The following is a 12,868-nucleotide window of genomic DNA, read 5'->3' as shown; positions in this document are numbered from 1 at the left end:
ATAAAAATAAAATAATTAAATATTTTGCAATTCTCTACTTTTGACGCGCGCGGGAAACGGGGCCTTAAAGTACGGAAACGCCGAAATGTGCAAATTTTCTTCCTCGCTGCGCTCACATTAGGCCTATAAATACCACTCATTACTTTTATAAAAGATATAATAATTTTAGGTTTGCAAATTGGAATCCAAAAAGAATTGGCATGTGCAAAGAGGGGCAAAGTTATTTTTATATCCTTCATTAATATATTCTCGTTCATTAATTGGTTAAACGAGTATCATGTGACCAAAAATAGTTTTGCTATTTTGCAAAGCAGTTAAAAAGCCGACTCAAAGTGCTATTTCCCCGGGATATATTTTTTGCTATACTCCTCTGAGCGCGTATGACCTCATAGCCGCGTCGCAGTTCCTAGCGGTCGGTGCAACTCGCCACATACGCGGGATATCGCTACCGGTTCTGGGGTATTAATGTGTAGCAAGTCGTGTTGTCTTGCGAAGTACACAAGCAGCAGCACAGAAGTGCAGCTAAAATACGGCAGTTTAATGACATAATCTGAGTTACATCAGGAACAATATCTTAGGGACCGATCGTTATTTACGGCAGGGGGGGGAATGGGTGTTTTGGCAAAAATATCGACAAAAATTTCGCGTTCCCCCCTCGCGTCAGCTCAAAATTTTCGCGTTCCCCTTGTTTTCCCAATTTTCTCCATTTAAAATTTAACAATCCCCCTCCTGTTTCAACTAAAATTTCAGGTTCCCCCTCAAGACCACAAAAAATTTCGCGTTCCCCCTAAATTTACCCATTCCCCCCTGCCATAAATAACGATCACTCCCTTAATATTGACGGCGAAATAACAGAGAACATGGTTACTCGTTTCACGGCGGTATTGTAGAGGTTAAAACATTACAACGGTAAGCCACTCAATTGTGTGCGTGCTTTGTGCATGTAGGCCTACGTGTATTCAATCAAAACAAAGCACGGCAAGCCTAGCCTAGCCTTGATTATGCTAGGGTTATAGCCTACATTTATGCCTAGGCCTATGTCTATGATAAAGGCCTTTCTACTATTTAACCAATTAATGAACAAAGAATATATTAATGAAGGATATAAAACAAATATTGACAGCTCTAAATTCAGGATCTGGTGGAATCTATTGGTCCCCTCGGTGAACTGGAGACCGTGAGCCTACTATAGTAGGCTCACGGTCTCCAGTTCACCTCGGGACCAATAGATTCCACCAGATCCCTCATGAGCAGTAAATATTTGTATATTAATTGCAGGTCGAGGGAGCAAGCATTTTTGGTACACACACCATTTGGATACATGCTCATTGCTCATGAGTCATTACACTCTGCGTCTGTACAGGGATTTACAAAACTTTTCATAGGATCATTCATCGTGTAAACTGGATGGCAACACTTTCGTAGTATTTTGGGTTTTTTTTCGTGAGACGTATGATTTTCCCACTCTGATTTTCCTGTACGTTTGTTGACTTCTTAACACGCGACAAATTTTCTACAATACGTGGCTTTTTGAGGCCAAAGGTTGCTTTGGTCTAGTTTGCGGTGTGCTCCAGTTTACTTGAAAGTCTGCTTTATCTCTATCCTTGGATTTTTTGGATTCTACCTTTGTAACAATATTTTTGAGCCGAAAAAATTGTGTGGGTCTGCATGTCTGTGAACCGGTAAGCTTACCTTACGTGTCATGCTTGTCTACTCTATTTCTATGCATTTTCTCATCAAAAGCCTGTTCAGCAACTGGATGAGGGACTGCTGTGCGGTGCTTCTAGCAGTGGACGAATGTGCTCTGTGCTCTTCAGCCTCTTCTATTTACAGGTGCAAGTTCATTTGGGGCAAGTAAAAAAACCCATCTGCCATGCCTTGGCTGGCTTGGATGGCTTCCTTGACATGCTTGACCTTGTAAATGAACTGCTCCACAGTCAGTGGGGAAGTGGGCAGTTCAATGGTGATTTATGAAGCGCATGTAAATAAAAATTCATATGGAATGGGTTCATAACAATTAATAGCTGCATGCTTGCACCTTGCACCAATGTAATTTTTGAGCACCCGAGGCACTTTTGCACAGCACACCCTCCAGCAAGGACAACCGACAGCGTCAGTATGCAGCTCAGCATTTTATCTTATTCTCAAGACTCAAGACTTTTTTTGCAAGACCTGTAAATAATTGTGCATGTGTGGCATGCATGTCGTTTGTACATCGAGGAACATGAGGAAGAGCTGAGTCTGAGATTGGGTGACTCATGCATAGCCATCATGGCCATAGACTTAGTCTTAGTACAGCTACAGGGAACCCATACCGTATAAAATAGGGCAGCACCAATACGAAAATGTCATACTGATAAATGATGTGTCTTTTTTGCCCAGTTTAAGTCATAAGTTTGCGTTGCGAAATAGACCTTTCTTTTTCAAATGCCTCAACAAAAAAATCCACAAGACTTACATGTACCTGAGAACTCTAGCTTCGAATTTGCACACGATAGTTACGCATTTGATGCTAGAGTGCGTTGGTATAGTTTTTCGGTCGGACAGCGGTGCAATTTTTTGCACCGGAGGTTATTTATTCAGTTTAAATGTTGAAATTTGGATGAAAGTTATTTTGATGAGTCAACTGTATCTTTTGAGCAGGATTTGCCTATTTTGGACAGTCTGAAATTTTGCTGAAGTGTGATTTTAGCAACATTTTTGATGTAGTCGCCTGCCGTGATCGGCTGTGTTTACTTCTGAACTTCCATTGCTTTACCCTGCTTCAGCAAATCCGACTAGATTTTGAATGCAATGGTCTCTAGCCTAGAATGTGAAGCTATCGGTGAGCAAATTCTTGGGCTGGCTTGACTTCTCGAGCAACACAAGACATACAATGTATCCCAAACTGTTTACTCCAAGTCAGAGAGAACATGTCATAATTTTAAAACACACAAGATGAAACCAAGTGATTCAATGGCTATTCTTGCAAAACTCTGTTCTCAAGTGAGATTTAAATTGAAAAATGCTGTCAAAATTAAACATTGGTACATAAACTCTTGAATAAACATCATACTCAAAAAATACAAAGCTGAAATTTTTATACCTGATGGGCTCGCGCTCGCCAAAGTCGGGACGTGACGGATGGGACATTTTTGAACATTTTTTACAGTGTTCTTTAGAGCAATGGCCCGGAGCAATGGCGAGTTGCTCAAATATACTTTGTGTTATTTATTTTCACACAGAAATTACAAACATCATGATAAAATATTAACATCATTTGAGGCCTCTTATGCAAGGGGAGTCGGCCTCAAGCAAGCACTACATGTTAAATATCCAGTAGGGCCTTCCCATAAAAATGACCACATTTGAGAGTTTACAATGGTTTGACTGCCAGATAGAATTTTAATTGTCAAAATGAGCATTAAATCATTTTTATTGGCCAAAATTTAGTGCAGAATATGAATCTGAAGTAAAAAACTAAAAATTTCGGACTTGAAAATTTCCCCCCATTTTTTTTAATCTTCATGTATTTTTATTATCAAAACAAAGAAATCACAGAGAAATCACCCCCCCCCCATTTGATTGTACATGGTAAGAATGCTAAAATGTGACAGACAGACACATTTTGAGATGGAATATCTTCTATACTAAATGTCATTGAACAATTTTACTTTGTTTTTTATGAGGCCTAGGAATTAAGTTTTGAACCAAAAAAATGTACCGGTATTAATATTTTTGATGTTTTTCTGTGACAGACAGGACATTTCAATACCCATAGTTGAAGGCCGTAGTATACATTTATAATGTTACTGATGGCCGTGATGGGTTTAAATTTTGTTCTGGAATTGCAGTAAAGATATCAAAGCTGATATTAAACCACAAATACTGTAAAGCTATTTAATTTCGCTAGTACTTAATTTCACCAATTCCCAATGACCACCATTTTCATTGGGATTTAATTTCGCTAATCCAGGAATTCATGTTAACAATTCAATGTAAAGCTGTTAATTAGCGGGTATTTAATTTGCGAATTAAGGCCTCTAGCTTAAATTAGCTAAATTAAATCCCTAAGCGAAATTAAGTGGTTTTACAGTACATATCTTTTGTGCATACGTGTGCACTAGGATCAGCAATACTCATAAGATCAGCAATTTCCTGCAAAATTAGGATACACAAACCTGTGTTCCAATTCCCCAAACTTGACATAATAAAAATTCCCTTTAAAAGGAAGGCCAGCCTCAATGCAGAAGAGGTCTTGTAAATAGTTTGGGTCACCGTGAAAGGCATTTTTAGGATCACGCTTACATCCATGTTACATGACAGTTCACCAAACCATCAATGGTGAGAAACATGCACACTGAAACAGCAAAAAACATTAACTCCTATACTCTTTAATTCATTACTCCAAATTGTTCTGTATTTTTGTCTTTACTGCTTTTTACCCATGTTTATTATTAAAATAAAAAAATACACTGCAATTGTTAGTTAATTCGCTATGTAAACTCAACTTACATGCACATTTCATTTTAAAATGATTTTATAATATTATTTCGCAATGTAGTAGGGAGATTGGGGTTAGTTGGAACGCGGGGTAAGTTGAAACATTGTATTTTTTTCTGACACAAAAAATTAATTTGGTAAAATACTGGCACCTAGTAATAGGTATTAGTAAGGGTCATCCACCAAATTAGCAACAGCACTGATGCCCCACCAGTGTTGGCTTGGGAAAGGAATTTCTGTTTTTGACTTACTGACTAATTTTTATACCCCTCAGAAAAGATGCGTTATCTCCATGTTGTTTGAAGATTCAGGGGATTATTTTTTGAGTATCATAAGCACTCGTAGTAAGTCCCAGAATAATGTTAAATAAAAGTTTTATTGTATTTCTTATTTTGTGTAATGAACTTTGAAATGTAAAAATAGGCATCGGGGTTAGTTGAAACTTTTGAGGTGGGGTTAGTTGACACGTGAAAATCGTGATAGAAAAATATGGTTAAAATTTGACTTTAAAAAATTTGTAACATGTTTACCATTTCTTCAATATTGCTTTAATAAGGTTAAAAAGCAATAATACAAGCAAAAAGTGCACACAGAAAGTACATTTTATAATATTTTAGGCTTCTCATATTTTGGTCCATGGTGACACTCGTCACCTTGTGTCCAAAGTATTGACCTGCACTCCCACATATTTATTTATTCATTTTTTCACACTGATTGTATGTTAAAGGGTGCCTTCAAGGGAAGTATAATCCTAACAACACAATAATAATTATTTTGAAATTTTTACAAGCCGTGTTTCAACTAACCCCACCCTATGTTTCAACTTACCCCAGGGGTGGGGTTAGTTGAAACACTTTTTTTCAAATTTTCAAATTGGATTATATGAATAATCATAAACAGGTCCAATAAAGTCTAAGGCTGTATTTGTAGCATGTATGTATATGTTTATACTGATATGGTTAGTGTTTCTTGAAAGTAATCGGTTTGCGTTAAAAAGACGATTTTGTGAAAAATGTTTCAACTAACCCCAATCTCCCCTATAGTTTACTATAAAGTAGATAGTGGCAAGCACATGATAAAGGACTGATCATTCACTACAATCTTCACTTTTAAACTGTATTTTTTGAATGTGTTGATTGTTAGTCCGAAACTCCTGCAAAGCTATGGACATGGTATCTTACCTACTCCATTCTGTAATAGTCTGCATTGTGTGTTTTCTCAGTCTTCAATCATTTTGTTGAATGTAATTTTATGAATCAAATAAAAAAGATAGAAAGTGGCCTCACTTTAGTTATGTGTCATTTTACAGTATTTATAATTTATAAAGTAAGACAATAATTTATTTATGCGAGGCAAAAAACAAGAGTGGTTTCTGAAAGCTTCAATGTTACAGGAAACAATAACTTGGAAGCATTGAATGAACTTTGGTCGTTATATGCCTATCATTTGAAAGGCTGAATACATCCTCCAGCATGCATGTGCAGCATGGACCAGGGAACAGTACATAATAATTAAATTATTGGCATGATTGGGACAGATCAGGGTAGCGCTAACCCGGGGCACTCAATTTTTTTTTTGGTAGGGGTGTGCCACCGCCAGTTTGAACTTGAGGTCTAAGGAACTGATCGGCAGGTCAAAAAGGGGGTCTAGGGAACTGATCGGCCGGTCAAAAAGGGGGTCTTGGGAACTGTTTGACCAGCCAAAAGGGGGTCTTGGGAACTGATCAGCCGCCAAAATCTGAAAAATCTTGGCAACTAAACCATGCAGGCCAAACCAGGGTTCAATTTTGTTGCGTTTTTGCCACAGATTTTTGAAGGAATCGATTTCACTTTGAATTGTGCATTAAATTATTAAATCAGGTAAACCATTAATGCAAAATAGGTCTGTTTTGGCCTATTACGATGAAAATCTCAGCAAAGCAAAACAGCATTCGAATCAAAATTACTAGATACTGCAGACCTACAATCTATGCTATTAGCCTACTGATAATTATAGCAGCAGCTAGCAGCATTACATAAAATCCCACCATAAAAACAAACCCACAAGAATATTTTTTTCAGTGCCGAAAAGAAAAACATTTTGACTACATTGAACTGCATGAGATGATTGAGTGAAGTGTGCAGAATTTGACACCATTCCACTAGACCAGTAGATCGTAAATTACCTTTTAATTCACTGTTATGGCCAGCTGCAAGGATGTGCACACAATTATTTGAGGTACTTTTCCTCATATTTGGCAATTTTATTCCCATAAGAGATCTCAAAATCATTTATTTCTAGCAAAATGTTCATCAGCTGAAGGCATCGGCATCGCGGCAGGCACACACTCGGCAGTGCAGTGCTGTTTATAAACAAACCAGTGTTGCCACTACTAAAGGAGCCCAAAATCCCGCCCAAAGTTCACCTTATTCCTAATACAATGTGTTTCAATGGGGAAGAAATTTATGGAAAATTCCCTTTGAAATTTTTGGGCTCGCAAAAGTAGCTTTTGGGCTTGAAATAGTAGGACAGAAAACACGCCTGTCAAGATGCCAATGAGAGCGGAAATCGATGATCTGAGGGTCTATGGAACAGCTAGAAAAATTTAGGGGCTTCAGAGCGGGCGATCAATGAATTCAGAGGGTCTAAGGAACGGCTAGCGGCTCTGAAAAAGGGGGTCGTCGCCGCGGCACCTACCCGTATAGCTGGGAAATGTGAGTGCCCTATGGAATGGCTAGAAAAATGTTGGGGCTTCAGAGCGGGCAAACAATGAATTCAGAGGGTCTAAGGAACGGCTAGCGGCTCTGAAAAAGGGGGTCGCCATGGCACCTACCCGTATAGCTGGGAAATGTGAGTGCCCCGGCGCTAACTTGCACCATGGGGTCATAGGCGCATTCCTTTAGCTTTTGGTGCACATAATTATCATTCAGAGGTTGCTAAGGGTCATTTTATATCTATTTACGTTTGTGAAGATTATCATTCATCCAGGTAGTAACTAGTAAACAATAATGGCGATCTTTTCTTTTAGACCACCAGAGCTATATAACTTGTAAGGTTAAAATTACGAATTTATCAAATTAAACTTTCGCATCAAGGTTAAACATGATCTTAGCTATACAAACATACCTTTTATTTTGCCGTACAAGCTTTATTTTGTTCCAAAATCCATGTTTTTATCGCAACTTTTGATGTAAAAGAGACCAACGCAAAACCGATGATGCAAACTCCAAAATTTTCACGTAGCACTTGCGCTTAATGTACCCATGTATTGTACGCTCGTTTTGATGGTGATTTACGCTCACGTATCAAGCATTTTCAAGCGCATTTGACAGTATTTTACTGCATGACGCAATTTTGCATTTATTCAAGATGGTGAAGCGGATGTTGTTGTATCTCAATATCTATTGTTTTGGATCATGATTATTTAAAAAAATGTGCAATTTTTTGACCCCTTGTTTGTAACCTGGCAGAGATTGCCCAAGAAGTCTAGCCTCAAATTTGTGCATGGATAGCTTCACATTCTAGGCTCAGGGTTCGAATTCGGCTGTATCGCATAGCAGTTTGCTCCTTATTTTGAAGTAATTGCTACCCAATTTTGCATTTGTATAGCACTTTTTATAGTGCTTTAGTATGTGGAAGTAGCCTGATTACATGTATGATGAATTAGCCAAAAACTGCTACACAAATTTTTTTAACGAATTCGAACCCTGTCTAGGCTAGAGACCTTTGCATTCCAAATCAAGTCAGATTTGCTGAAGCATGCTGCATGACACTGTGTAAAGCAATGGAAGTTCAGAACTTTAAATGTTGCTCGAATTGCACATTATACATGTAGTTATAGTTTTGAGCAGAGTACTTTGGCAGCAGTCTAGAAATTTGGCGCAGTTTATGGCGTATACGGAATTGGGATTCTGATTGGCTAATTGAATCACATCATCATCACATCGGCACCTCATTTGCTGGTCAAGCTGTGTAGCAACGTGTGACCTTGTTCTTTTTATGCGATAAATCGGACAGGGCAGACGGACACCGCTGAGAAATTTGTTGAATGGTATGAACAAAATTTTAATCATTTCAAAATAGGCAAATTAAATTTTACTCATAAGATACAATTAACTTATATGTCTACTGACAGCCGTTCAACAGCGTCACTATAATTTGCCAGCGAATGTGGTTGCTTTTCACTCATTGTACAAAATGTGACATGTACATGTACACCAAATACAGCCCCGAAATGGCCTACATTTAGCAGACCAGATCTCAACTCCGAAACATATACCGTAACCACTCAGGTATAAGCCTATGCACCCCCCTAGATGGCAGATTGCACTTCAAAAATATATTATTCAAACTATTATTAATTTGGAAGAAAGTTATTTCGATGAGTCAATTGTACGCGTGCCAAGACAGCCTGAAACGATACTCAGCGAATTTAAGAGTTCAAGAACACCACCGCGCATGTGTATGACCCTTTTAGCAAAATTTTGTTTGATTTATGTTAGTTGACAAAAAGTAAGACTAAGAACTCCATCGCGCATGCCTCTTGAAAAGGGTTGAGTTCTAGACTGCTACTTTACAATCAAAATGTGATATTATTAACCATGTTAACCACTCATCTAGTAAGTACTGTCAAAATACTTCCTCTAAGCTTGATAACAACAAGCATGCCTGTGGCAAATTAAGCCTTAAAAATATTAAAAATGTGCACTAAAATTTAATTATGATCAAGTGGACAGATGTATCTATATTAAAAATACTAATCAATAGCCACCTGCAAATGCCTTTAAAACACAAAGTTTGATGTAATTTGTATTTTATTTGTTGACTGTCACCATATGATGCAGATTGATGCCATTATTAAACTAGACTTCTCCGTAGTCCACTTGGCCATTTTGCATACTCTGGCTATTAGGGCTCATATGTGTACATCCATATCAAAAGGATGCACTTGTCGGCTGCTTCATGTGTCTCTTTTTACACAATAGCTAGGAATAAATACCAGACTCATCTCAAGTAGAGGTCACTTCAAATCATCTCCAAATCACATGGTTTAGGAATGTTATCTGTGTTCCTAAACCATGTGACTTGAGGATGATTTGAAGTGTCCTCACTTGTAGAAGAGTCTGGTATTAATTTTTAGCTATTGTGTAAAAAGAGACACATGTACATGTAGCAGCCGATAAGTGCATCCTTTTGATATGGATGTACACATATTGAAATTCCTTACACAGGAAGGTGTGCGCCATCCTGCAGCTTTCCTGTGCTAGCCTTCTTTTGTTAAAATCCTGGGCAGGGTGTATCACTGATGCATATAATCCATCCGTTTTATGACCGAGCTTTCCTGAGGCGGTCGCTTAGCGAGGGGAATCCTGCCTTCTTTCTGTGTGAAAACGTGGTAGGGTATTTCAATATGAGCCCTTACATTTAAGCATAAAATGCTGATTTGTATTAATTTGTGTGCAATTGATAGATTTTCACATCTGATATTTTCAGTCACCGTACTCCCTCTGTTTGTTAGCTTCCCAAGTGGAATACGTACTTACTCTGGGTTGCGGTTAAGATTCTTAACACAGGACTCTATGATGATGTAATGCATCTTTAAATAGATCTGGCTTGTGAATGGTCGCCCAGATCTCGCTATGGTTTAAATCCTCCGGGCACGTGCCATTACCATTAACTACATCGTATACATTTTAACTACACAACACGTTTGTGCTAGCGCAAAAGTTAAACTCTCAGTGGTACATGGACGTACATTTAGCGCATCTTGTACTACCATGCTTTGTACATACTTGTGGTTAAATTGGATTGATAAACAATTATGATTGACAGTGTGTTTTAGAGACCAAAGTCCCAGGGTAAAGTTCTGCTTAAAAGCCAAAGTACATAGTCAGATTTTTTACTCAGGCTTTCACGATCAATAAACTGGTAGATTTCAAAATCAGACTTGTTCAGTATTGCAGTGAGCCATTATAATTATGCAAGATATGTTGCATTCAATAACTTTTATTGTCACTAATCATCTAATTATATAAACTCTTTATGACAATTTTACTATTGAACACTATAATTTTAATAAACATTACTAGTATAATTTTGAGTTAAACGGAATGTGTTCATCATTATGAACAATAACATATTTTTATAATTCGACTATGGCATAGTCTATTGGTAAACAGACCTGGACATATCTGGACACCATTTTTTAGGGCACACATAAAACTGTGAGTAACTAAACACTATTCAGATAGTGATTGATGACTATTTAACTTGAATGAAAAAAATAAGCGCTCACCCAAAATGACTTTCTTAAGCGCCCTGGGTGGTTAATGGAACAAATATATACAGTACCATTACCATGAATTATAATTTCCGATGTTGTAACATAAGCCTAGAGAGGCTTTGATGCACAGCATGTACTGATACGGGTACTTTAATTAGAAGGTACATCATGATCAAAATTTTAAAACAAAAGTGAGGCTACAAGTAAACCTACTTCCCAACCAAGGGAGTCCCTCTCCCAGGTCTGGGGTCATAGATACAATGTAAGAGTCTAAGTTCACATAATTAGTATGCACTTGGGTAAAATAGAGTTGGGTATTGCAATATTTATATGAGATCCTGCTCATTGTGCAATTCATCCTTCCTGTTTCGATTCATATAGGTTTGTGACCTGACTACTATCCATCAGCACCATTGAATCATTATAGAAAGCACCAGCAACTCAAGTAGTCATCATGTCAGCTGAAGGTGAAACTGCCACTGCTAATGAAGTTGCCTATGATCCTGAAGATAGCGTCAACACCTCAGCAGTGTCTGCTGATGTATCTGTACCAGATGATCCACTGAGTGTTGCCTCACCCAAGTAAGTATCTCATGAGAATCAAACAGTCCTATAGTACTACCCAGGAGTACTACACCAGGGAGTGCCTTTGAGGAGAATTACTGCTCTCCTTAAATCTGATATAGGAGAGTGATTTTGGCTCTCCTAACTTGACCATTCTCTCCTTACATTCTATTGTAAATGCTCTAAACCATGTAAACAGCTCTCCTTGAAGGCTCCTGAAGAGCTATATAATGCTCTTCTGCAAATTCCAAAAGACAGTCCCTGCTACATACATTTTTGTAGCATCTCCTGGACAAAATGCCAAGGAAATGTTGTGGAAAATGACATTTCCATAATCATGTGCATGTGGTGTGGTTTGGTGAGTTTGTTTTATTCACCTAATACTGTTGACATGTGATAAGTTTTCACTATCCAAGTACAAACTGTCCCCTAGAAACTGTACAAGTATGTGGTCACCTCAAACTGCTGTAATGGTGTATAACTTTCTACACTGTTCAGGAACTGTGGACATCCGCTGTTCCTGTTTGGCTGCTGGTGTGACTTCTTTTGCTGATGTTTACAAACACACACCTGTTTATTTTGCATATCAACCGGGGATACACAACTGCGGCAAACTGCCAAGCGGGGACATACAACAACATATAAAACATGTACGGTAATTTGTCTTAATCGAAGTAGGGACTAAAATGATGGATTTTCTGACAACCAGGGTCATCAATAGCATTCTGTGGTGTCCCAAACCACAGGGATGCAATGGTGATAAAAATCATTTTGGGCATCTTCAGACACCAGAGTTTTCATGTAGCAAATAACTATTCCATTTCCAACCAGGATTCCAGGAATGTTCCCTATTGTCGGAGGTCCCAGGTTCTTGAAAAAAAAGAGTAAAAACGTCTCTTATTGCCTTTCAAAACAATACACCCCCCACATACACGTCTTGGTTGCAAGGAGAAAAATGACACTTTCATGAGGATCACTCATATAATTTATTTTTAAAGAAATTTTCACCAAACTGTCAGTACATGTACAATGTATGTGCAAATATCAAGATAAATAAATTATTCTGTACTGGTATTGATAAATTATGAAAGTATATTATAGAGCATATATTTTTTATAAATAAGATAAATGTGGTGACCAGACAAAATAATACTGACAATTGACAATGTCCTCAATTTTGTTGATCAGGTCACAAATCTGGTCTCCGCTATCTATGATAACTAAGTTGTTGTGTAATCAACAAACATACACTGGACAAACGCTATCAGTATCACTGATTCTATTTACAGTTCAAATCAGACATGTTGCATGGTCGGACCATGCAAAATGAGTAAGGTAACCCACAGTATCTCAAGTCAAAGTCCAAGACAAGAAGTTTGTTTGATACTTTGATCTAACTACGTGTGATTGATTGAAACATAGTCAAGATATCATTGGTTGATACTTGTGTGCTATATTGGGATCAATTCAAATTTTGGATACTGCACAAGTTTGCACTACAAGTGTTGTAAATTTGTTTATTTGATTTTTTTTATGCTCAGAAGAGGTCATGGAATTTAT

The 12,868-nt window shown here is 37.8% G+C and overlaps 1 protein-coding gene across 2 annotated transcripts in view; it reads left to right on the top strand.

Annotated features, from left to right (window-relative positions):
• The first annotated feature begins 1,457 nt into the window (after positions 1 to 1,457).
• The window catches only part of LOC140158653 (long-chain-fatty-acid--CoA ligase ACSBG2-like), a 42,133-nt gene continuing 30,722 nt past the window's right edge, over positions 1,458 to 12,868 (top strand). For both annotated transcript variants that reach the window (XM_072181824.1, XM_072181822.1), the window contains exons 1-2: positions 1,458 to 1,682; positions 11,126 to 11,326. In XM_072181824.1, coding sequence (XP_072037925.1) covers positions 11,199 to 11,326 — 128 coding nt within the window. In that variant the 5' untranslated portion in view covers positions 1,458 to 1,682; positions 11,126 to 11,198. The remainder of the gene's footprint in view (positions 1,683 to 11,125; positions 11,327 to 12,868) is intronic.

This window comes from Amphiura filiformis, chromosome 8 (genome assembly GCF_039555335.1).
Source record: "Amphiura filiformis chromosome 8, Afil_fr2py, whole genome shotgun sequence".
Taxonomy (NCBI): domain Eukaryota; kingdom Metazoa; phylum Echinodermata; class Ophiuroidea; order Amphilepidida; family Amphiuridae; genus Amphiura; species Amphiura filiformis.
Note: the sequence above shows the minus strand (reverse complement) of the source record. Positions and strands in the feature narration are given on the sequence as shown.